General features: G+C 34.4%; 1 protein-coding gene across 3 annotated transcripts in view; it reads left to right on the top strand.

Moving 5' to 3' along the window:
* Positions 1 to 23813, top strand: part of DCN (decorin) — a 38954-nt gene extending 15141 nt beyond the window's left edge. For all 3 annotated transcript variants that reach the window (XM_037064660.1, XM_037064661.1, XM_037064662.1), the window contains exons 4-8: positions 5848 to 6061; positions 6894 to 7007; positions 12722 to 12815; positions 15850 to 15988; positions 23243 to 23813. In XM_037064660.1, the coding sequence (XP_036920555.1) occupies positions 5848 to 6061; positions 6894 to 7007; positions 12722 to 12815; positions 15850 to 15988; positions 23243 to 23437 (756 nt within the window). In that variant the 3' untranslated portion in view covers positions 23438 to 23813. The remainder of the gene's footprint in view (positions 1 to 5847; positions 6062 to 6893; positions 7008 to 12721; positions 12816 to 15849; positions 15989 to 23242) is intronic.
* Positions 23814 to 24195: the final 382 nt, after the last annotated feature.

Genomic DNA, 24195 nt, shown 5'->3' with positions numbered 1-24195 from the left:
CCTAAAAATCAGCCAGTTTTTTACATATACTGCATACATATTTAGTGTTTGTTTCTTAAATTACTTTAAATCTTAATCTCATGTTTCATGACTAAAAGTCTTTATCATCCTAATTACATTGTACTTCAGTAGTGAAAGAAAATGGACTGATTTCAGTACTATTTTATTTTTTGTTTTCATTTATTCATATTCTAAGAGGTACAAGCCTTTGGAAAGGCTTATAGATTGACACCAAGAGAAAAAGGAGTAATATTTATATTTTATTTAGCAAATATAATTCCATCTTCAAATATATATATACATATATTTCTTTCTATTTTGGATTATGCATACTACATTCTTATCTGTATCTGTGTTATTATTATGCTTTTTACTTCACTCTATTCTAGTATACAACAACACATCTAGTCTACCAATCAGAATTTCAGCAGAAAAGAGATGGCATTCTCAAAAGGGTTTCACAGAGGAGACATTACTAAAGTGACTCTTCACAAAGGGGTAGGAGAACCAAGAAGGTTTTGCGAGTCACTCAAGCCCACAAGGCCTCAAGGAATATGAAGAGTTAGAATTTTCAAATAGTGTAGAAGATTGCCTAGTGACCAGTTACCTATTTGTGGAGATGAATATTATAGAAAAACACTTGTAAGGTTTATAAACATAGAAAACTATGTTCATATTCATTTATTTCTTTTAACCATTATAAAAGTTAACTGAGAAGTTATATAGTAAGAATAAACAATACATAGTAAAATATAAATGTAAAAATAGTCTGGCTGCTATTTATTAGAATAAGAAATGTGTGTTCAAGGGAATCAATGTAATGTAAAGTGAAATAAACTGACCATAATATGCTACAGAGTTCACATACTGAGAACAACATGTAGTAATCAACTTTTCGACAGCTAAGAGGAGAAAAGCAATAAACATGTATCCATTAGGAGAATTTTAAAGGGAAGTGTATATCTTTTTTTCTTAAGATTTTAAGATTCCCCGTGGAACTGTTAATTAAAATAATAGCACTTACAAAGTTGTGTAGTCAGTCTCTTGAAGGGTCCAGCAGTGTACTGCTGGATATCAGTAGTGAATGTTAAGAGTACCAAGTAAGAGAAAAATCAAACATCACTTTAAATCAGGTTACCAGTTCGTGTTTTGAGAAAATATGGGGCAAAGAAGTCTCAGAATATTAGCAGAATTTTCAAGAGAAGAGGGCTTTCTGTGCAAGAGGGAAGGAAATGTAGAACACAATAAGAAGCAGGCAAATGTAAACAGAAACTGGCTTGGGTGAAAGATTCAGGTTCCAGAACAGTAGAGGATAAAGTTTGAGCTAGAGATCTCAGACCATGGCCCCCAGGGTCCACCTCCACTGGCCAGTTCGGGGCTTGAGCCCCTACCTCGCTCTCTGCTTCCGTGTGGTTGCTTCACTGGGAGTATGCCCACCTTGCTACCAACAGGGTTTTCAATGAGTATTTAAATCGTCATTGGACTAAGCGAAAAAGAATAATGCTAAAAATGGAAGATTATTTGTTTCAATAAACTAAAACATTTTGAAAACTTTATTTTATTTTCATGAGAAAGCTACTTTTTTGAGAAAGAAAAATTTCCTTCCCCTAATCCCTACTTCCTGTATATTTATGTATAATCCGAATAATTTGTTTAAACTCCTCACATCCTGAAATCAGAGGTATTTTGTTTCTATGTTCTCATTAAGTCTGGCATTTATAATAATGCGTTCTTTATTTTCCACATCTCCATCTAAGTATGTTTCTAGGCAATTATCTTGGCAGTCTCTTTCTTTCTACTTGAAAGTACACATTAGAAGACGAGGGAGACTTTATTAGAGCTTCCAACTAGTCAGAGGACGCTAAGTAACCACTTTCCTCTGAGTCTTTCATTCATGAAAGACTATCCTTGTTATTATGCAAATGAACATCATAATTCAGCCAGGAAAGCCTCACTGGAAAGAGAAAGAAGGAAACAAATTAAAATGTAGTGAGTGTTAAAATGAAAAGGATTTAACAGAAAAATGTCTACTTATTTCCTCAATAATTTGATCAGTTTACAACTCTGTGGTTCCTTGTGAGTGGTACATGTTGTATGAGTAGTTATATGTAGTAGAAAAACTATATACTTGTTCTATAAGATAATAGAAAATTTCCTGTTGATATTCAATACTTTTGTATTGAAGCTTAAAATCTAGTAAGGAATTTTTAAGTTAAAGATAAAAATTGTCAAAGATTGAATTATAAAGACATTTGTTTAAGCATTACTATAAACTAGGCTCTGTTCTTAATACCTCATATGCCTTAACTCTCTTAATTCTAATAATTATTCTTTTATGAAGTAGACAGTCTTGATAACCCCTTTGTACAGATGAGGCCACTCAGTCACCAAGAAATGGAGTTACTTGGTCATAGCCACAGAGCCAATAAGAGCCGAAACTTGAGATCTAAACTTAGGAGCAGTCTAGCTTGTATATATGCACCAATAATTTCCTATAAATTTGATAGCCACCATACAATTCTTTAAAACACCACCTGGTACAGTGTAAGCTGTACATAAGTGGCTTTAGAGAAAATTTTGCATTTCAATTCAGTTTTCTATATTTTTTTCTTTCAGTGTTTTGAAATATATTTTACCTACATTACTGTATAATTGTAAGGTACGTACCATGAAGAATTGACTTATACATATTGAAAAATAATTACCAAAATGAGATTAGCTAACATCCATCATCTCAGATATTAAAAGGTTTTCCATTGTGATGAGAAATTTTAAGATTTACTCTCTTAGCACTTTCAAATATACCATACAGTAGTGTTAACTATAATCATTATGTTGTACAATACATCTAAAATAGTTATTTATCTTATAACCAGAAATTTTGTACCTTTTGTTCCTTTCTTGGATGAAGGTGGTAAAAGTGTTTTTACTCCTGCTTCCACCCTATTTCTGTTGCTTCATCCCTTCATTACCTCTCCCTGCCTCCCAGGTTTGATCACCTTTTTTGTTAGTTACCTAAGAAGTAGGTTGTCCTGATTTTTAAGTCTGTGCTTCAATTTTAGATTAAATGGCATTCAAGGCACTTCTCATTCCCAAGCAACACTTTCTCTTCTAATCCAGTTCTCTTGGCCCCTTAGCTAACTCATGATAATCCATTTCTGCTTGTTTTTCTTTTTTACATTAGGTGAGGTGCTCTCCAGAAGAACACCTGGAGTGTGTCTTTGACTTTTTCTTTACTCTGGACTTTCTCATTAGCCACTGTAATTAGTGAATTTTTCTCATCTCAGCATTTTGCCGTTGCCTGTTATTGTATAAGTATACTTTCTTAAATTCACATCCCCCTGTACAGAGCTAACATCAACCATCTTTAACAATAGTGTGTATACACGAGTAACTTTCTCATGTGTGAATCTGTTTTAGGTGACATTTTAATTTACATAGCCCTTAAAAGTTTACCTTATTATGACCAAAATTTACAGTTTTATTTTTCAAGTCTGTTTTATTCTGAAAGCCAAGATGGTTTTCATTGGACTAAAACTTTCAATGAACAACAATATTTGAAAGTCACTTAGCAAAGAAGCCGTCTATTGTAATTTTTAATCCTCACAACAACCCTTCTAGGTGCTCTTATTATTCCCACTTTACAGAAGAAACAACTGGGGGCAAATCATACTCCCCCCAAAATCATCAGCAGTCATTACTACAACATGCTCACAGGCACTGGCATTGTCTAGTTATTAACTAGTCAGAGAGGTAATATTTTATCATCTGGAATAGCAGGTAATGCATCCTCATGTTGATTGTTTATTTATAGTTTTTAACATTTAACATGAAATAAAATAGATTTCAAACCATGTTGAATGAGTTTAATTGTATCAAGATTTCAGAATTTGAGGATCTCCTTTGTATTTAAAATTAAACTTCCACTATTTGGGAAGTCTTTTACTGATACAAGTCCTCTGAACCTCTGGCTCTGGCTTATACTGATTTCTTGAGCATTTTGTTTGTTAATATGAATTTTCTATGACTTATAAACCCTGATGACTTTCTGAACTTTCTGTACTTTCTGTACTCTTTATTAATTTTTTTAGGATTTTGTTTTGATTTCCAATGCACAGTTTAGAATTAGATAAAAATTATGTTACTTGTAACGAGCATTAATTAATTAAATAATGTCAACTACACGAAGATGTACATGGTTTAATTAATCAGCTGTTACTCTAAAAATTATTCTTGCATTTCTGAGACTGGAAGTTACCCCTCTTCTGTTACTCTCGTTTCCTTTTTGTCCCTCTGTGTTTTCATAGATGCATAAATGTTACTATAGTTGAAAATGCAAGTTTTTAAAAACTTGATTAAATTATTTCATTAATTAGAATTAGTTTACAAAAGATTTAAAATAATAAGACTGGTGTGATTCTGTAGACGTACAGACCATTGGAAGACAATGAAGTAGTCCAAAAATAGGTTCGGCAATAGCTATAGAAGTGGCAGAAATGAATGATAAGTAATTACCCATATTAGGACAACTCCAAAACCAAAAATTTTTAAAGTTGCCAAAAAATTAATATACTTAGCCATATAAAACCATTATATGTAAAAGGGGCAAGAGAATTGAAAAGACATTTTTAGGATCTGACTATCATATTAACTATATCTTTATTTTCTTAACCAATTACCAAAATTTAATAAAAACAAGACGTATTGTGATCAGGCAAACCCTCCCCTTCAAAAAGTACAGTAAATCACAATAAAATGAGCAAAATTTTTAAAGCTTTCAAACAACAACAAAAAAAGCAAAATAAAGCAATACGCTACAACATAATATACTAATTTGGCAAAGTTTTGAAACAAATCGTCTAAATTTTTGAGGCTTCAGGAAAACGTTCCTATCTTGCACTGCTGGTGAGAGTGTCAGGTTGTGCTCGCCCCTCGCAGTGGGACCTGCAACAACAATCAGGGCAGTGGAATAGGAGGCTGGAAAACCAGAGAGCAGACAGGTGCCTTTTCAGGTGTCATGGGTCACTCCAGCAATTTCGGTTGTTAGGAATATTATATATTGTTTAATATTATATGTTGGGTTGGCCAAAAAGTTTGTTTAATTTTTCTGTATGATGACTATAATAATGCATAGTTGCCGTTAGCTTCATCCAATACAATTTCGTTAGATTGTACTGTGACAGCTGTCATATTGGCACATATTTTAAACAAACTTATGAAAATTGGTGAATTTTTGTGCAGCCATTTTAGTACTGAAGATGTAAGAAAATATGCAACATTTTAGTATATTATGCTTTATTACTTTAAGAAATGTAAAAACACACACAAAAGATTTATGCAGTGTATGGAAAAGGTGCTGTCACTGATCGAACATGTCAAATGTGGTTTGTGAAGTTTCTTGGTACCATGGACATTTCGGCCAAATGATTCTTTGCTGTGGATTTGTCTTGTGCACTGGAAGATGTTTAGCAGCACCCCTGGCCTCTATCCAGCAGAAATCTATAGCAGGAGATAGACGACATATTCAAACTATCCAAACAATAAAGTTATTGGTGACAATTTTTTAAAAATTGTGTCTTTTATTATATGGAAGAAAATAAATGGACTTTTTGGCTGACCTGATATAAATAGATATATTTCATTATATTTCCTTCTTTTTTATTCCTGATGTGCAGTTCTTCATATACTTCTTAAAGGAGCCACGTCTGATTGATATTTACTGATTTCTTACAACTTGCAGGTTTCTCTGCTAGCTTTATCAATGGAATGAACAGACTACCCACTCATTTTTCATATGTGTGGAAGGTTTTGGAATTAAAAGAAGGTTATTTTATTCCCTATCCACAGGCATTGATTCTGGTCAACAACAAAATTAGCAAAATCAGCCCTGGAGCATTTTCACCTTTGGTGAAATTGGAACGACTCTATCTGTCCAAGAATCACCTGAAGGAATTGCCAGAGAAAATGCCCAAAACTCTTCAGGAGCTGCGTGCCCATGAGAATGAGATCACCAAAGTGCGAAAATCTGTGTTCAATGGAATGAACCAGATGATCGTCATAGGTACACATATGCTTATGACTCTAAGACCAGGATTCAAGGTTCACCTTAGGAGATTTCAGGTTAAGCTTTAGCTGCAGGAATGTAAATTACCCAGAACTTAAGCTTAGGTAAATTACTGTATCTTAAGCCTGGGAGAATGACAGGAGCAGCAGGGCCAGGAGAAGTGGGATTTTGAATGTGTGCCTTTCTACAGCGTTTCTATTTCTCGTCCTAGGGGTTCTAAGAACATAGAGAAAGCTCTAGAGCTGAAGTTACCCTACTCCATGTCCAACATGTAGGATGTAATTAAGCAGGGCTTAATTAGAGATACTTGAGGATACATTTTCATGTAGGAATTGGTTTTATCTAGAACATCTATAAATTATTTGCTTTAAAAAATGTGTTCTAATGTTTTGCACTCTGCATGACAAAATTAGAATTTTATAATTGGCCTACAAACATTAGATTCAAATTATGTAACAACATTTTAATGTATTTTAGGAAAGTAATAGTCCCATTATAAGTATAATTTGCAAATACTTGATTTTGTTGATTTCTGGGCAAAGTTGTGCATGTACCTTAAATAATTTTGTCATTATTGTTTTTGCTACTATTACTCTTCTATAAACGTTTGTGTATTTTTTTGTTATTTGTTGTTCATTTTATGAAGGATCATTATTACCACATTTTTAATCCCTTTGAAGAGCATTGCTTTAATTTCTCCTTTGTTTTTCAGTACAGATGTTATTGAACCAAATTTCCGTTTAATCCTTTGTTGAGATAATAAACACTACTCTGACATGCAATGTCCTAAAATTTTCTTCTAAAAGTTCTGCACTTAATGCATTTCCAGAACTGGGCACCAATCCACTGAAGAGCTCAGGAATTGATAACGGAGCCTTCCAGGGAATGAAGAAGCTCTCCTACATCCGCATTGCTGACACCAATATCACCTCCATCCCTCAAGGTGACGGCAGATTCTCCAAAGCAGCTTGAAAATCCAAATACAACAACTTTCATACTTTAAAAGGATTTTTTTTTGTAAACCTGAATGATGAATCAAGTAGCCAACTTCATTTCTAGTAAATTCTCTATCCCTGGAAGTGTTTCTACTGAGCCTGGCTGACCACTCGGCCAACTAGGCTCATTATAGAGATGGCCCAGCTCTTTTACGTATAAAGTCTCTTCTAAGATGTAACTAGCTTAATGCACAGTGATTTCACATAATAGAATTCTGACTTCACAAAGATAAAAGCATAGTTATTTTAAGAAATGGAGTGCCTTAGTGGTACTTTGTTAAAGGAGAGATAGATACATAGAAGTACCTCTGAAATTGAACCATTTTTTTCTTTCAGTCCCTAATCACTTAGTAGATTTTTTTTCCATTTGAGGATTTTCCAGTTAATACTCTTTGAGTAAGAGGATCCATGGTGACCACACTCTTATTTAAATAGAAATGGATGTTTTTTATAAATAGTGTGGGTTTTGGAGTCTGTTTGCTTGACTTCCAATTGTCACTAATTGGAAGTTATCAAAATCAATTTCTTTATTTTTGATGTGAAAATAATATTAATAACCACCTCATTGGGGTGTTTAAAATGAAACAAATAATTAGAGGAATACCTGGTATATAGATAAGTAGTGGATTAATATTACCTTATGTAGTTCATTTTAAATGCTTTGAACATTTATTTTGCTTAGGCAAAGTCCCAAACACAGGAGATAGGACAGTGAATAGGATATACTACCTGCCTTCAGGGAGCTTATTGCCTGAGCAAAGCCCAACAGTTCAACAGTAATCATGGCACCATCCTGGGGGTAAGCTCACTGTATGAAGAGCTACCCAGGAGAGGCACGTAAGCCAGTCTCCATGAACCAGGAAAGGTATCAAATCACCAAAACTAAGTTCTTGTAATTTTCCCATTTTCACTGTCTTAGATTCTCCAGTCTCACACACACAAAAAACCCCTCTATATTCTCAGATTTTCCTTTCAACCTGCCCCTTCTCCATTTGTATGTCTTATTCTTAGGCTGAGTAGAAAATGCAGCTACTTGCTCACAGAAAACAATGACCCTTTATTGTGATTCCATAAAAACTCAAACTTTTAAGAGTACAAATTCCATAGGATGGTTTCTTACCACCACTCGCCAACTCCACAGTCTTCTCTTTACTATGGAAGATATTTTTGACTCATAACAGCAACTATTGGTGTAGACAGAGAGATACATAGATAGAGAAGGGAGACTGATTTCCAGTTCAGAAAGCAGATTCATATTGACACTCTGACTTGTTGCATATAATAGGCGATGTTTTTATCCCCAGTGCAGGGATTATATATATTTAATATATGTATATATTCATATGGTATATAGTTTATGTTGTATGTTATACAACATACAGTATAAACTATATTATATTATAGTTTATGTTGTATAAACTATATATAAGTGATATATGTATATACTTGTACACACACACATATATATATATATATATATATATATATATATATATCACCTTAGAGTGCTATAGGAGAAGTAAAGTTACTGGAATTTACAGTCCACACCCTTCCACTGCTTCTTGCTGCCAGATGACTTGCATTAAGAAAACAATCTTTGATTTTTCTCTCCTTAATGTATTTTCCCTAATATCCCTCAGTAATACATTTTATCACTTAGTGAGAGGTTTTTCTAGACTATCTTATATCCTTTCTGTACCCTGGGTGCTCTTATCATTTCTAGCTTGTTTTTATTTAATAAATACTTAATAATATTAAAATTACAGTAACAAAATTTCATTCAGTACTTGTACCCTAACAGANTGGCACTGTCCTGGGGGTAAGCTCACTGTATGAAGAGCTACCCAGGAGAGGCACATAAGCCAGTCTCCATGAACCAGGAAAGGTATCAAATCACCAAAACTAAGTTCTTGTAATTTTCCCATTTTCACTGTCTTAGATTCTCCAGTCTCACACACACAAAAAACCCCTCTATATTCTCAAATTTTCCTTTCAACCTGCCCCTTCTCCATTTGTATGTCTTATTCTTAGGCTGAGTAGAAAATGCAGCTACTTGCTCACAGAAAACAATGACCCTTTATTGTGATTCCATAAAAACTCAAACTTTTGAGAGTACAAATTCCATAGGATGGTTTCTTACCACCACTCGCCAACTCCACAGTCTTCTCTTTATTATGGAAGATATTTTTGACTCATAACAGCAACTATTGGTGTAGACAGAGAGATACATAGATAGAGAAGGGAGACTGATTTCCAGTTCAGAAAGCACATTCATATTGACACTCTGACTTGTTGCATATAATAGGTGATGTTTTTATCCCCAGTGCAGGGATTATATATATTTAATATATGTATATATTCATATGGTAGATAGTTTATGTTGTATGTTATACAATATACAGTATAAACTATATTATATTATAGTTTATGTTGTATAAACTATATATAAGTGGTATATGTATATACTTGTACACACACACACACATATATATATAATTCACCTTAGAGTGCTATAGGAGAAGTAAAGTTACTGGAATTTACAGTCCACACCCTGCCACTGCTTCTTGCTGCCAGATGACTTGCATTAAGAAAACAATCTTTGATTTTTCTCTCCTTAATGTATCTTCCCTAATATCCCTCAGTAATACATTTTATCACTTAGTGAGAGGTTTTTCTAGACTATCTTATATCCTTTCTGTACCCTGGGTGCTCTTATCATTTCTAGCTTGTTTTTATTTAATAAATACTTAATAATATTAAAATTACAGTAACAAAATTTCATTCAGTACTTGTACCCTAACAGAGCCTTTCATGGGTTCTGTTATGTGTGTCAAATGCTTTTCATAGGTTGTTAAGTGAATCTGGAAACAACCCTCTGTAAGTAACATTATTAGACATGTTTTACAAATGAGGAGAATGGGGCTTAAATTGCGATCGAAGTCCTGGAGCTGGGAAGTGGCAGAGCAAGGGTTGTGCTGGGCTGACGTCAGAGCGCCTGCGCTTGGCATTTCGCTCTGCGTCCCCAGCAAGGCCTTACTCCACGCATATCCATTCATATTTGATGTCAGAGTCAGCGTTCTTAGTCTAGGACCCTTCTGCCTGAACATCATCTATTTTCAAGGAGCCTTAATTTCTGCACATTACCTTCCATTACTGTTGCAGTAGAATAAAATGGAGAGATTATAAATTCACACTTGAGTTAGACTAACCCGAGTGAGAGACCTATCAGCCTCTCAGTTGCTCTTTGACTCCAGGCTATTTGGTCCACATCTCTGAAACCTCTGTTTTGTTACCTGTGAAGTGGACACATCAGGGACACCTGTTTTCGAGTACTTGTGAGAATAACTAGATGTAAGACTTGAAATGCACATACATGGCATTTGGCCTAAAGTAAGCTATCAGTATATTTGTGTTAAAATGGGAGAAGGAGAAAAGGTAACTATAGGTTTTTTGGCTAAATGCTGCAGTGCCAAAGGCTGATGACATTTGCTGTTACTTTGACTCCTCTGCGCTATGCAAAGCTTTCTTCCACAAACTTCCTCCTGACTATAACTTTCCTTCTGGGAAACTGACCTGCCCAAAAGGGAGACACTTCAAAACTAGGTAAGAATGACAGATATGATGTGCTTGGTGTTCTAGGCACACTGCACTTTAGAAACATCTTTTCATGGTGATAGGGGAGAAAATAGAGGGTCCAGCAGAAGTCATGCCTGCTGGAGTGTGGTCGGTAGGGTAATAATGTGGATGTAGCCATTTATAGTTTTAATTTGAACATTTCACCTAAAATGTCGATGGTGTGCTTGAGTGAGATATTGTTATGTATGTTACAGAATTACATGCTTATGATTTTATTATGAAAAAGGGGCGCTATTTGTGCCAGACCCTATATACACACAATTTTAAAAAAAATTAGAGTTGCATTCATTGTTATATACAAATGCATATATATGTGTGTGTATATATATGTATATATATATTCATTTGTTTTACTCATAGAAATAGTTTACAAATCCACATGCATTTATTCTAAGCAAATTCAAGTGGTTGAAATTCCCTATTCCAAGAGTGATTGGGATTTCCTGTTACTTATTCATGAGAATACTGCAATTGCCATTTCATTTCCTTCAGTTTAGAGCATGCTATTTAACTCCTTTTGGCCATCGGGAAACTTACTGTATTCTCTACTTACCACCTAGATAACCTACAACATTTGTTTCCTCATCAGGAAGCATAGATCATCATCACAGATGATGAAGTGGAATAAATAAAAAATAATTTAAACAATGAAAGAATTAAATGAGGTAATTTAGGAAAAGTGCTAATCTCAGAGTTTGGCACAAAACAGACATTTAGTGAACAGACCCTTCCCTTAGCATCTCCCACATAAACAGAGAAACTAATTGTCGCTTCCAAATCAAATACAGACTAAACTTTTATGGTAGATAGACACTCCTGACAGAATTCAGTGAGATGCAATGAAAATTTTAGACCAAACATAAACTGTCATTTTCCAGTTATGTTGTTAATGGATAAATAACTGACACTTTCTGCTAAGCAGATGTTAGTTCTACATGTAACCAATTTGCAGTTTTCTTTGTAGTTGTTGCTATTCTTCTAAGTGGAACAATATGCTCCACTTAGAAGATGAAAAAATTGTATTAAAATATAATACCTCCTCAGATGGCAGAAGGAAATGAAAATAAAATATCTAAAGTTTTCTATTTATATCACTAAATTTTTAGAAATCTTAGCCATTCAAGCAGTAGTACCCAGGGGCTTTGTGGATACTTTGGGTCAGAAGTGTTTTCCCAGGTGCTCCACATACGGCAGACCACTTGATCGTGGGCCCCTGCACTCAGCTTGTGTAAAGAAACTGTCTTGATTAAAGAGTCCAAAGAAGCTTTAGCTCGTCCATATGCCTATGCTGCAGACAGGCATTTGATATTTTTATGGAAAAGTTACATTAGGACTAAGCCAGTGTATCAGTGTTAATTTTTAATGATCAAATACCTAGTTAATTTATATATGATCTCTGTATTATAGTTCAGCTGATCATCTCTTCATTTTAGAGTTATTATATTTTGTCAATAACAGTGTTAGCCTAGCCAGTGTGGCTCAGTGGATTGAGTGAAGCAAGGGGTCACTGCTTTGATTTCCTGTTGGGGCACATACCTGGGTTGCAGGCCAGGTCCCCAGGAGGCAACCACACAGTGTTGTTTTTCTCCCTTTCCCTCTCCCTTTTCCTCTCTAAAAATAAATGAATAAAATCTTTTTAAGAATAATGGTGTTAGCCCATTAACAAAAGTGTAAATACCTAACAAGATTCAGGGTTTTATTGCAGTTCTATAATTGTATCTACAATTATAGATAATAAATTCCCTCCAAATTCCTAGGAGGGAAAATCTACTATTTGTTAAGCACAATCCATATTTTTGTTAAACTCAATCTAGGAGAAAAATTTAAAAAGTTCTCACACTACTTCCAAGAGTGTATATGATTATAAATAGGATGAAGAAAAATGAGGAAAAGCAAAACTGATAAGATGAAAAGCAAATCATTTGGAACTATTGTCTTTTAGAAAGTGGCTTTTGTCATCATTATATACTTGTACATTCTGTAATTATGTTTACCTGCTAATTAACTTTTTGTATCCATATTCTAGGTCTCCCTCCTTCCCTTACTGAATTACATCTGGATGGCAACAAAATCACCAAAGTTGATGCAGCTAGCCTGAAAGGACTGAATAATTTGGCTAAGTAATAACCTTTCATGAAATTCTATCAGTAAAATTCTATCAGCAAAATGGCTAGGTATATTAGTTCCTACATGCTCAGAATTAGAAACATGATTGATTTTTGACTGCACCACATTTTTTGTTGCTATTTATAACAACCTCAGACTTCAGCCAGCCCAATTATTTCTTTTAAAAAATCTAGTGAAATAGTATACTTACTATAACTACCAAATCAACTTCCTGTTTTATGAATACCCTATGTGGTTAGATTCCTGTATATCTTATTACAAGGTATTTAAATCAGTATGCTCATTATGTTCTAACTTAAATTGCATTGAACAGAAGTTTAGCAAATCATAACACAGTGTCCAGAATTTGAAAATCCATTAAAATGAAAGCTACCAGGATATGGGAATATTGGACATCTCATACCATATTATAGAGTTAGAACAGTTATGATGGGATTTTCTAATTCTTACTCAGAAGAATTTAAAATGTCCATAGATAGTTAATATAGTATAAAACAGATTTTTAAAGTGTCTGGCCCTTCTTCACTCCCCCACCCCAATAGATGATCACTAGTTCCTAGTTCACCAGTTCCTAGTTCACTAGTTTTTCTTTCTAGCCTAACTATAATATTCCTATATTTACAGTCTGGTTAAGTAATAAAAAGAGGAGAGTTCTGGAAAACTGTTTCAGTTGTCTTCAAGGAACACTTTGCTCGTGATCCACCAGTACAGTTGAATGTCTTTACAGAGGACTGTGCTGTGATGCCCAATCGGCTCCTCCTCTCTTTGTATATAAATTTCACGGTACATAAATAAATACAAAATATTCAGTTCATCTTTGAAAAGCACCTGTGCCCGGATGGGTACATCATGCAGCTTTCCCCACTTGTGGCTATTCCTCAGTAACCCCGGGGATGGTGAGAGCCGAAGATGAGCACACACACGTGACAAAGAGCTACAGAGCATCACCCCGGTGTGTCACAGGTGATAAGAAATCCTTTATCTGAAGCTACTTAATTTCAGCTTCAAATGTAGAAAACATTTTTCAAAATAGTATTATGCAGCACCCACCTTTCTTTGTTGATTCAGTTCCTCTAGCTGCAGAAAAATGTTGGAAATTCAGTTGCATTACTTGTGTAAAGTGTCTTTAGGACCCAGTTCGTACTGGGTCATTGCGGAGAGGAGCAGTGAGGATACGTGAACAAAAAAGCATGGCATTCTAAATGTCGTAGGTCACTCATAATATTCATGCCTTTTTAGTAAAAAAATTTCTGTACTGAAAATTATATGGATATCTTGAGATTCTATACTTTAATACTAACATTATATGCTTGTCATTAAATAGAAAGAAGCATAAAGAACTAGTAAACTTTTAAAGGTTAATACAAGTGAGGATTTCTGGTTAAATAGATTTGAGCCTCACTGACCAAGCAAACTTTGCTAAATCTTGAATTTATCAAACACATTTCTTTTGGGGATCAAATTCAGAAAAAAAAAATGTCTCTTAAACCATTAAAATCTTGTGCTATTTGCTCCTTACCGATGTTGGAATAGAAGTAGTTTAGTGCTGAAATATCAAAACGGCGAAAACAAGGGGAAAGCAGCCACTGATTTCAGATCCTTGCTGCAGGGTACATATTCCACTTGGTGACTGGGAACAGAGGGGGGAAATGTGTGTGTGTTCACCCACAAAAAAATATTTTCAGGCAAACTTCTCTTTTTGTATACATACACACAACCATCATATATATATCAAAATATATATCATTATATCGTCATCTCTCCCTATTCTTCAGTGAAAAGAATTGTGGGTGTTTGAGCCATGTGCCGTCTGCCTCACAAGCCTAGGGTAATGTCTTAAACATACTAAGCTCTTGAATATATAAATAAATTATTTAAACATCAAGCTTCCTTGAATAAACTATTAGGAATATTATATTCTAAGAAATGTGTTAGCCCAAAACAGATGTAGGGCTTGAAGTGTAGTAAAAAATAGGAGACGCGATTCTGAAATTAAAAAAAAAAACAGGGAAGTCCAAAAACAAGAGAAAAATGCCTAAGACAAAGAGAAAACCAAAATATTCTGAGCTAAGTTGCTAGGTTAAGAATCTAAAGCTAAGATAAACCAACTGTGCTATTAATTTCCTAAAATTAGTACACTTTAATCTCAGCTTTTTCAAATAGCAAGTCATGATTAATATTTAGCCAGAATCTAAACGTTAAAAGGGTTCAAATGTCAGAACTAGCTAAAGACAAGTAGAAACCTATAAAACATTCCCTAGTCTCTTTCACTGCATTTGAAGAAACCCAGTAGATTTTTTTCTCTCACTTGCAGCTTTCTGTATCTCTTTCAAAATCTTCTTCCCTCATCCCTAGAGATGTAGATCAGAGATGAGGATCAGAAACTAGGGATGTTGGTACCTGGTCCATTCAGATAGTAAAAGATGGTCATTCACTCTTTCAAAATAGTGGGAGATACTAATTTTGGTGACTGTTCTGGAAGGTAAGCTTGTTGACTCATTAGAATCTTATACCTTTTATTTCCAATAAATAAATCTATGCAATAAACATACAGTTGCTTAATTTCAAAAGTAACCAAAACAATAATAGTATTCTTTTTATTCTTTCCTAAATGAACCTATTACATTCATTAGATATAGAAATCAATTCAACAGCTATTCACTGGTTATGTCAATCTCTGTGTTAGTACCAAATATACCACCAGACAGTCACTGTTCTCAAGGAGAGACCCACAGGTACACAGTCCCTTGAGTTATCAGACGGTGACAGAGGATGCTTGCTATATATGAGCATTTCCATTTAATTTATTACTCTCAGAAAAATTTTAAAGAGGGTAAACTCTAAGCTGAAATCTTAAGAACAAATGGACTTTGTCTAGGTTCAGCAAGTTTGCAAAAGCACTGTAGGCAGATGGAAGAGTAAGTGCAAAAATGAAAAATGCCCTTTTGCATTGACTTGGTAGATCACATGTCTGGAAGAAAGTACCCAGGTGTGGTGTATGAGCTTGTTTCCTCTTTTCTGTTATAGGTTGGGACTAGGTTTCAACAATATCACTGCTGTTGACAACGGCTCTCTGGCCAACACTCCTCATTTGAGGGAACTTCACTTGAACAACAACAATCTTACCAAAGTGCCTGCTGGGCTGGCAGAACATAAGTACATCCAGGTAATGCAATGTCACTAACCATCGTGAACAATCTCTAGGGAGCAAGCACTCTGTCCTAGGATGTCAGGAGGTAGGAAGCTCCGCTTAGAAATCATTTTTCAGAGAGAAGTGTTTAATGTTTGCACACAAATAATCATTCTACTTTTATAGGTTTAAATGATTAAATTTTTAAAATTTGGAGTGTTGCCTTGAACTTGCTTCCAGAATGTAGTATTTTTTATGAGGCAGGATAGTTTCAAGTAACAGATTAGTGTAATAAATACATACTAGTCAGAAGAAATGATAAAATCTATGATGCATAGATAATAAATAAAATCATAGTTTAAATTTTTAGCTTCATCAGATGTTGTATAGGTCAAAAGTGAGGTTTATCCAGCAGTTTGACTGAATTAACTTTATATGAATTATAAAGTTATAATGCATTCAAAAGGATAAAATGATTCAGTTCAATGGTCCACTATGGTAATAGAGCTTTATGGTCTGTAGATCTATAAATCTATAAACATGCTACTAGTTTAAATTGTGGTAATAGTTTTATACATAATGGTATAAGACTTCCATTGTTACTTTGAAGAACTAAAATAAACAAGTTACTCAAATTGAGTATTTTTTTAAATTCAGTAATGTAGATTTACTCTTCTATAGATTTTACATATTTGCTTATTTTATCTAAATTTTTGGCTTTTGAAAGGCCATATTTAAATTGTTTCAGAGGTGTACATAGGTACTTAGTTCAACTATGGCGATTCAGAAACTCTACTTTGACAATGACACTATGTTGCAGGGAAAAACATTTTATAAGTTTGCTCTTTTTGTAATCTAGAATCTCAGCTTTACTGCTTGGGATTCAAAATAAGTTTCCTTTCTACTCTGCTCTCAACAATATGAATAAATCACTGATTTTTTATTGAGTTGTGACAAAACTCCAAACTAAATTGATATATTGCAATTTTCATTATCTTATGCTAATTCTTTTTCGGTGGGTCTTTGGTGATGCTAGAGAAGTGAGTAAGTGGGTTTGGAGCCACATGTAATACCAGCCCACTTGGAAGACCTAGAAGAATAGCTTTCATTGTTACTACTAGGGTTTGAGTTGGTAGTAGATTTTGTTTTGTTTGTTTGGTTTGGTTTGGTTTTCATTTTTTATCTCAAGTAATCATTTTTACCTTCTTTATTTCTGTTTTTCGAATGTTAGCCTCAACATATTATCAAGTCAATAAGATCAGTTTCGTGGGCTCATTAGGAACATTTATGAAATGGGATGGTTTGGAGCAGGGTGGGATGAACCAGAATAAATTGAATATAAAAGAAAATATCCTGGCCCTGGCTGGTGTAGCTCAGTGGATTGAGCACAGGCCTGCGAACCAGAGGATCGAGGTTCAATTCCCAGTCAGGGCACATGCCTGGGTTGCAGGCCAGTTCCCTGCAGGCCAACTCCCAGCAGGGGATGCACAAAAAAGCAACCATACATTGATGTTTCTCTCCCTCTCTCCTTCCCCTCTAAAGATAAATAAATAAATAAAATCTTTAAAAAAAAAAGAATGACTGATGAATAAATATGTATGTGGTGTAAAAATATTTTAAAAAAAGAAAAGAAAATATCCTGTACTATTAAGTATTTAAAAATTGATTTGCATATACAGATTTTTTTCTATTAAACCTCAATGTATAATGTGTCTCACATGGTCGATCACAAAGAAAAAAATGAAACATACTTGTTTGCATCTTTGTTGAATATCAGTAAATCTCATGGACTTTCACACAAGGTCCACATTCAGAAGGGCCTCACTCTCAGTTTTCCACATCTAATTGATTCTCTGTGTATTCATGTTACCCCTCTTCCTTCAGGCACCAAGGGATTCCACCTACCCTTCTTCCTTTTCCATAATTATATAGTTCACTTATTTTAAGAAAAATAATAGAGTTGTTCAACTTCACCACAATCCAGTTTCAGGACATCTCTATTACCCTTGAAATATTCTCCTATTAATTTCTAGTCAGTTCTCAATCTCATCCCCAGAAACAGAGAATCATTAATATTCTTTCTGTTTCTATGCATTTGCCTTTTCTGGACAATTCATACAAATGTAGGGCTTCTGGCCAAGATGGAGGTGTAGGTTCCTCACACAACCAAAAGAAGGGTAACAAGCAATTTAAAAACAAAAATAAATCAGAACTGCTAAGAAATTGAACTGGATGGAAGTGCAACAACCAAGGAGTTAAAGAAACATTCATCCAGACTGGTAGGAAGAGCAGAGATGGGCATTGGGGCAGAGAGGACACTCAGCAAGGCAGCAAACCATCTGGGTGGGGAGGTGGTGGAGAACCCAGAGGTCCCACATTCATGTGCAGATAAGCTGGGAGAAACAACTAGGGAGCAAAACAGACTGCACAACCAAGGGTTCCAGGATGGGAAACTAAAGCCTCAAAACTTCTGATTATAGAAATCTGTGGGGTTGCAACAATGGAAAAAACTCCCAGTCTCACAGGAGAGTCTGTAGGACAGGCCCACAGGATCCTAGAATGTGCACAAGTCCGCCCACCCAGGAATCAGCACCTAAAAGGCCACAATCCATTTGTGGGAAGTGAGGGAAGTGACTAAAAGTCGGTGGAGAGGCAAGCAAGTGGCATTGTTCCCTCTCTGACCCCTCCCACACGTAAAGCAGCACAGCATGGCAAAGTGAATTGGCGATACCTAATGTCCCACCCCTTACAACATAACAGCTGCGCCAAGACAAAGAAATATAGCCCAAGTGAAAGAACAGATCAGAACTCCAGAAGAAGAACTAAGTAACAAGGAGATAGCCAATCTATCACATGCAGGGTTCAAAGCACTGGTAATCAGGGTGCTCACAGAAATGGTTGAGTTTATTATTTTCTTTATTTGGTTGCCAGTTTGATTCCCAGTCGGGGCACATGCCTGGGTTGTAGGCCAGGTCCCCAGTGGGGAGTATGCAGCAGGCAACCACACATTGGTGTTTCTCTCCTTTTCTTTCTCCCTCCCTTCCCTCTCTCTAAAAATAAATAAATAAATAAGTAATCTTTTTTTAAAAACCTTATTAGCTGTATTGGTGAATACAATCTCCCATTCTTTGGGTTGTCTTTTTATTTTGTTGATGATTTCCTTCCCTGTGAACCACTTTTTAGTTTGATACAGCACCATTTGTTTATGTTTTCTTTTGTTTCCCTTGCCTGGGGAGATATAGCTGATAAAAAATAGCTATGAGCCATATTTGAGATTTTGCTGCCTATGTTTTCTCCTAGGATTTTTATGATTTCAAGTCTAATATTTAAGCCTTTGATCCACTTTGAATTTATTCTTGTGTGTGGTGTAGGAAGGTGGTCTAGTTTCATTTTTCTGAATTTGTCTGTCCATTTTTCTCAACACCATATATTTAATAAACTATCTCTTGCCTATTGTATGTGCTTACTTCCTTTGTCAAATATTAATTGACTATGAAAGTGTGGGTTTATTTCTGAGCTCTCTGTTCTGTTCCATTGATCTATGTGTCTGTTTTTAGGCCATTACCATGCTGTTTTGATTACTATGGTCTTAGAGTATAATTCCATATTAGGTAACATGATTCCTCCAACTCTGTTCTTTCTCAGGAGTGCTGTTGCTATGTGGGACCTTTTATGGTTCCGTATATATTTTTGAAATATTTGTTATAGTTCTGTGAAATAAGCCATTGGGATCTTGATTGGAATTGCATTGCATCTATAGATTGCTTTGGATAGCATGGACATTTTAATGATGTTAATTCTTCCTATCCAGGAACATGGTATGTGCTTTCGCTTATTTGTATCTTCTTCAATGTCTTTCTTCAGTATCTTATCATTTACCAAGTGCAGGTCTTTTATATCCTTGGTTAGGTTCATTCCTTGGTATTTTATTCTTTATGAAGCAATTGTGAATGGGATTATTTATTGTTTATTTCTATTTCTTAGTTTGTTACTGACATATTAAAATGTAACTGATTTCTGGATATCAATTTTGTACTCTGCTACTTTCCTGAATTCATTTATCAGTTTTAGTAATTTCTAGGTGGAATCTTTAGGGATCTCTATGTACAATATCATGTTACCTGTGAGTAAAAGCAGTTTTACTACTTCCTTTCCAATTTGGATGCCTTTTATTTCTTCTGGTCTGATTGCTGTGGCTAGGATTTCCAGTACTATGTTGAATAAGAGAGGTGAAAGCAGACATCCCTGTCTTGTTCCCGATTATAAGGAGAACTCAACACTTGTAGTTTTTGCCCATTGAGTGCGATGCTAGCAGTAGGATTGTCATATGTGGCCTTTGCTATGTGTAGATATGTTACTTCTATTCCCACTTTGCTGAAAGTTGTTTATGGTAAATGACTGCTGGATTTTGTCAAATGCTTTTTCTGCAATGAATGATAGTATCATGTGGTTTTTATCCTACATTTTATTAATGTGGTAAATCACACATATTGATTTGAGAATGTTGCTAATACTGCACCTTTTGATTACTATAGCTTTTGATTATGTTTTGAAATCGGAAGTGAAGATATTCTAACTTCCTTCTTGTTTTCCAAAATTGTTTTGGCTCTTCTTGTTTCTTTGCATTTCTATGTAATTTTAGGATCAACTTTTTTATTTCTGCTAAAATAGTGTGCTGGGATTTTGATAGGGATTGTATTAAAACTTTAGATCAATCAGAGGAGAGTTTTTATCTGGATAATATTGAGTCTTTCAATTAAAAAGCATGTAATATAATATCATAGCATGTAGACCTCTTTTATCTTTTTTAATTTTTCACAACAATGTTTTTTTCATTTTAGGGTACAAATGTTAATGATTCTTTTATTAAGTTCATTTCTGTTTTTTTTTATTTTGTTGTGAATGAATTGCTACCTTAATTTCATTTGAATTATTTGTTGCTACATACAGAAATTCAATTGATTTTTTTATCTTGCTCTTCTGCCCTAGTACTATGTTGAAATAGTTTTTAGTTGAAATTAGTTTTTCATGTATTCTTTTGGATATTCTATATTCAGGAATTGTCGTTTGTAAATAGACAGTTTTAGTTACTCTTTTTTATCTAAATTCCTTTAATTTCTTTTTCTTATTTCATTTCAATGCATAGAATCTCTAGTGCAATGTTGAGTAGAAGTGATGAAATTAAACATCTTTGCCTTGTTTTCTATTTTAAGAGGGAGTTGGACAATTAATTAAACCAATTTATGTTTCTGAGATAAATGTCTTGGTCTTTATGTATAATTTTTTTACATGTGAGATACATTTTTCTTATGGTTTGTTAAAGTTTTTGTCTATATTCATATGAGATATTTTATTATAGTATTCTTGAGATTATTTTTGTCTTGCTTTAATATTAGAAAAAATTGACCTAATAGAATGAGTTGAGAATCTAACTTCCTTTTACATAGACTAATATTTGCTCTATGTCATGATATTTTCTTTTGTCACCTTCTATAATTAGCCATAACCTCTCACCAAACACCTTTCCCCTTTCTTGCTAATCACTGCTAGGAAATAAAGAAAGGTAAATGACAACAAGAAATGGTCAGAGTTTGAGAATGACAGAAGACAGATACTCATAATCATTGTTTTGATTTTGATAGCCTTTGTTCCTGTTTTGGTATGACATCTACTGTTCTCTATATAAACTTTTCTTAAAGAAGATCCTTTTCACCACCAAGTGGGTGTGAGTGTTCTGGTAGGTGGAACAGTGTGTCAAGTCAACTATTTTAAAGGAGCACCTCATGGTTTTTATAATCTGCTTCAGAAATTGTCACCTTACATATCATTATATTTTAGCCTTGATTGTATGGTTTTATCATCAAGTCATTATTGCTCTTCAGAATTCACATCTACAGTAAGGAAGTAAAACACTCATTTATTAAGTCCTTTTTCTGTCTGATATTTAGTATCCCTACAGAAATCTATGAACAAATTACCATTATCTTATATGCAATCATAAATATATTTCAGAAAGAAATCTAATGAACTCTAATGTATTTATATAGTATAATTTGTAACAGAGAATACATTAAAAACTTTATAGGTATATTTATTGCAATTGCTGTGACACATTTTCTTAGAGTTTAAGTTGATTTTGATTTCAGTATTGTATAACCTCTTTTTCTTTACTATTTATTACTTCCTTATTTTATATAACTTTATTGAAAGTTCTATGATTTATCTTTGCCCCTGAAAATATATGCCACATAGACACAGTTTATGAAATAACTATGAACCCATTTATTTATTCTCTCAGCCTATGTTTATTGAACAACTACTCTGTCCTAGTAGACACTAGAGATATAGTCATGAACTAAACAGGAAGGGGATTTTCTGCTAATGGAACTTTCATTCTAGAGGAGAAAAATAGACAAAAATAAATAAATATATAATAGGCTATACAGTGATGATTGCTATGAAGGAGAATAAATAAGTTTATTTCTGACAGGGAATGGCAGAAGGGATGATTGGGTGAGATATTTTTGCTAAGGAAAGATGAATTACGAGGCAGTAAACCTGGCAGACATCTTGGAGGAGGTGATTCCAGGTGAAGGAAATAGTGTATGCCAACTTGAGGGGGAACCATGCTTTGCACATTAGAGGAGAAGCAAGGAGGCCAGGGTGGTTGTATTGAACAGAGAGGGGAGATGAAGTCAGAGCAGAAGGGTGTCAGATCATATAGGATATGGAGGCCAATGGGAGAACTTTGGGTTTTATTCTAGATGTGGGAAACTGCTGGAATGCTGAAATAAAGAAGTTATAACTTGGCTTAGTTTTTAAAACAATTGTTTTGTGAACCAAAACAAAGGAAATAAAGAACAGACTTTAGGAAAGAAAAAGCAAGAAGAAAAACCAGTGCAACTTCAATAATCCAGAAGGAGATAATGGTGGCTTTGGAGAAGGATTTTGGAGTAGACATGGGGGGAGAACTGGATTCTTTGCATATTTTGAAGTCTGAGCTGGCAAGGATTGCTGGGAGAGAGTGTGACAGAAAGAAAGAAGCAAAGATGATGACAATGTTTTTAGCTTGAGAATCTGAAAAGCTTGTGATGCTGTATACCAAAATGAGGAGACTAAGGGAGGGAAAAGCAAGTTTTAAAAGAAAGAGAGAAATAAAAAATTTGGTTTGAGAAGTATTACAGTATTTAAACTGAAAAACAAAAATACTTGAAAAGAATAAAGTATTTACATGAGGGGCCTTGGGACATTCAGAGAAAAATAATGATTCTCCATTGTTTCATGCTGCAGGTTGTTTACCTTCATAACAACAACATCTCTGCTGTTGGATCTAATGACTTCTGCCCTCCTGGATACAACACAAAGAAGGCTTCTTACTCAGGAGTGAGCCTTTTCAGCAACCCGGTTCAGTACTGGGAGATTCAGCCATCTACCTTCCGATGCGTCTATGTGCGCTCTGCCATTCAGCTTGGAAACTACAAGTAACTCCCAAGGAAGCCCCCATTTTTATAATGGCAAAATCCCATTAGTGCCATTGCTCGGAAAAAAAGAAAATGAAAGCTAGATATTGAAATCCTAACTGCAACGTGGATGTTTTTCCCACATGACTTATTATGCATAAAGCCAAGTGTGCAGTTTAAATAATTGCCTACAATAAAAAATATTTTGCCTGAATTATTTTTGAAGCTTTCTGTTGGTGTTAACTGAGCTATCGCAGATACTCTTATTTCACTAAATGTAAAATTTGGAGAAAATATGTATGTCCAAAATTTAATAAAGCTATTCTTTTTTAATTTTCAAGAGAAGTCAATTTTAAAAATCATCAATCTTCTGTAACTCATAAGATGGTTAGTGCCTTTGACTTAAAATCAAAAATCACATTCTAGCTTTGTATTAATCCCCATTATTACTGGAAAAGCCTCATTTGAATATGTAAATTCAATATAGGCTATGTAAAATTTTTATGTCATTATTTTGAAAAAAATAAATTTACAAATTCACATTCAAAAGTAATATTGTATTAAAGTATAATTGTAAATCTTTCCTAAAATTAATTTTCTGAAAAGAGTAGACATTGCTTTCTTGATAGAAACAGCACATTCTTTCAAGTTCTTGGGTGTTTCTTCTGCTCCTGTCCTTGCACATTTGTGTATTGTAACTTACATTATCTATATTCAATGTTAAGCTGGTAAAGCACAAAACTGACTTTTTCTGATGGCTTAAAAAAGTGATATTTTATAGTT

The sequence above is a fragment of the Sturnira hondurensis genome, unplaced genomic scaffold (assembly GCF_014824575.4).
Source record: "Sturnira hondurensis isolate 20B ecotype Veracruz unplaced genomic scaffold, ASM1482457v3 Scaffold0015509, whole genome shotgun sequence".
NCBI classification, from domain to species: domain Eukaryota; kingdom Metazoa; phylum Chordata; class Mammalia; order Chiroptera; family Phyllostomidae; genus Sturnira; species Sturnira hondurensis.
Note: the sequence above shows the minus strand (reverse complement) of the source record. Positions and strands in the feature narration are given on the sequence as shown.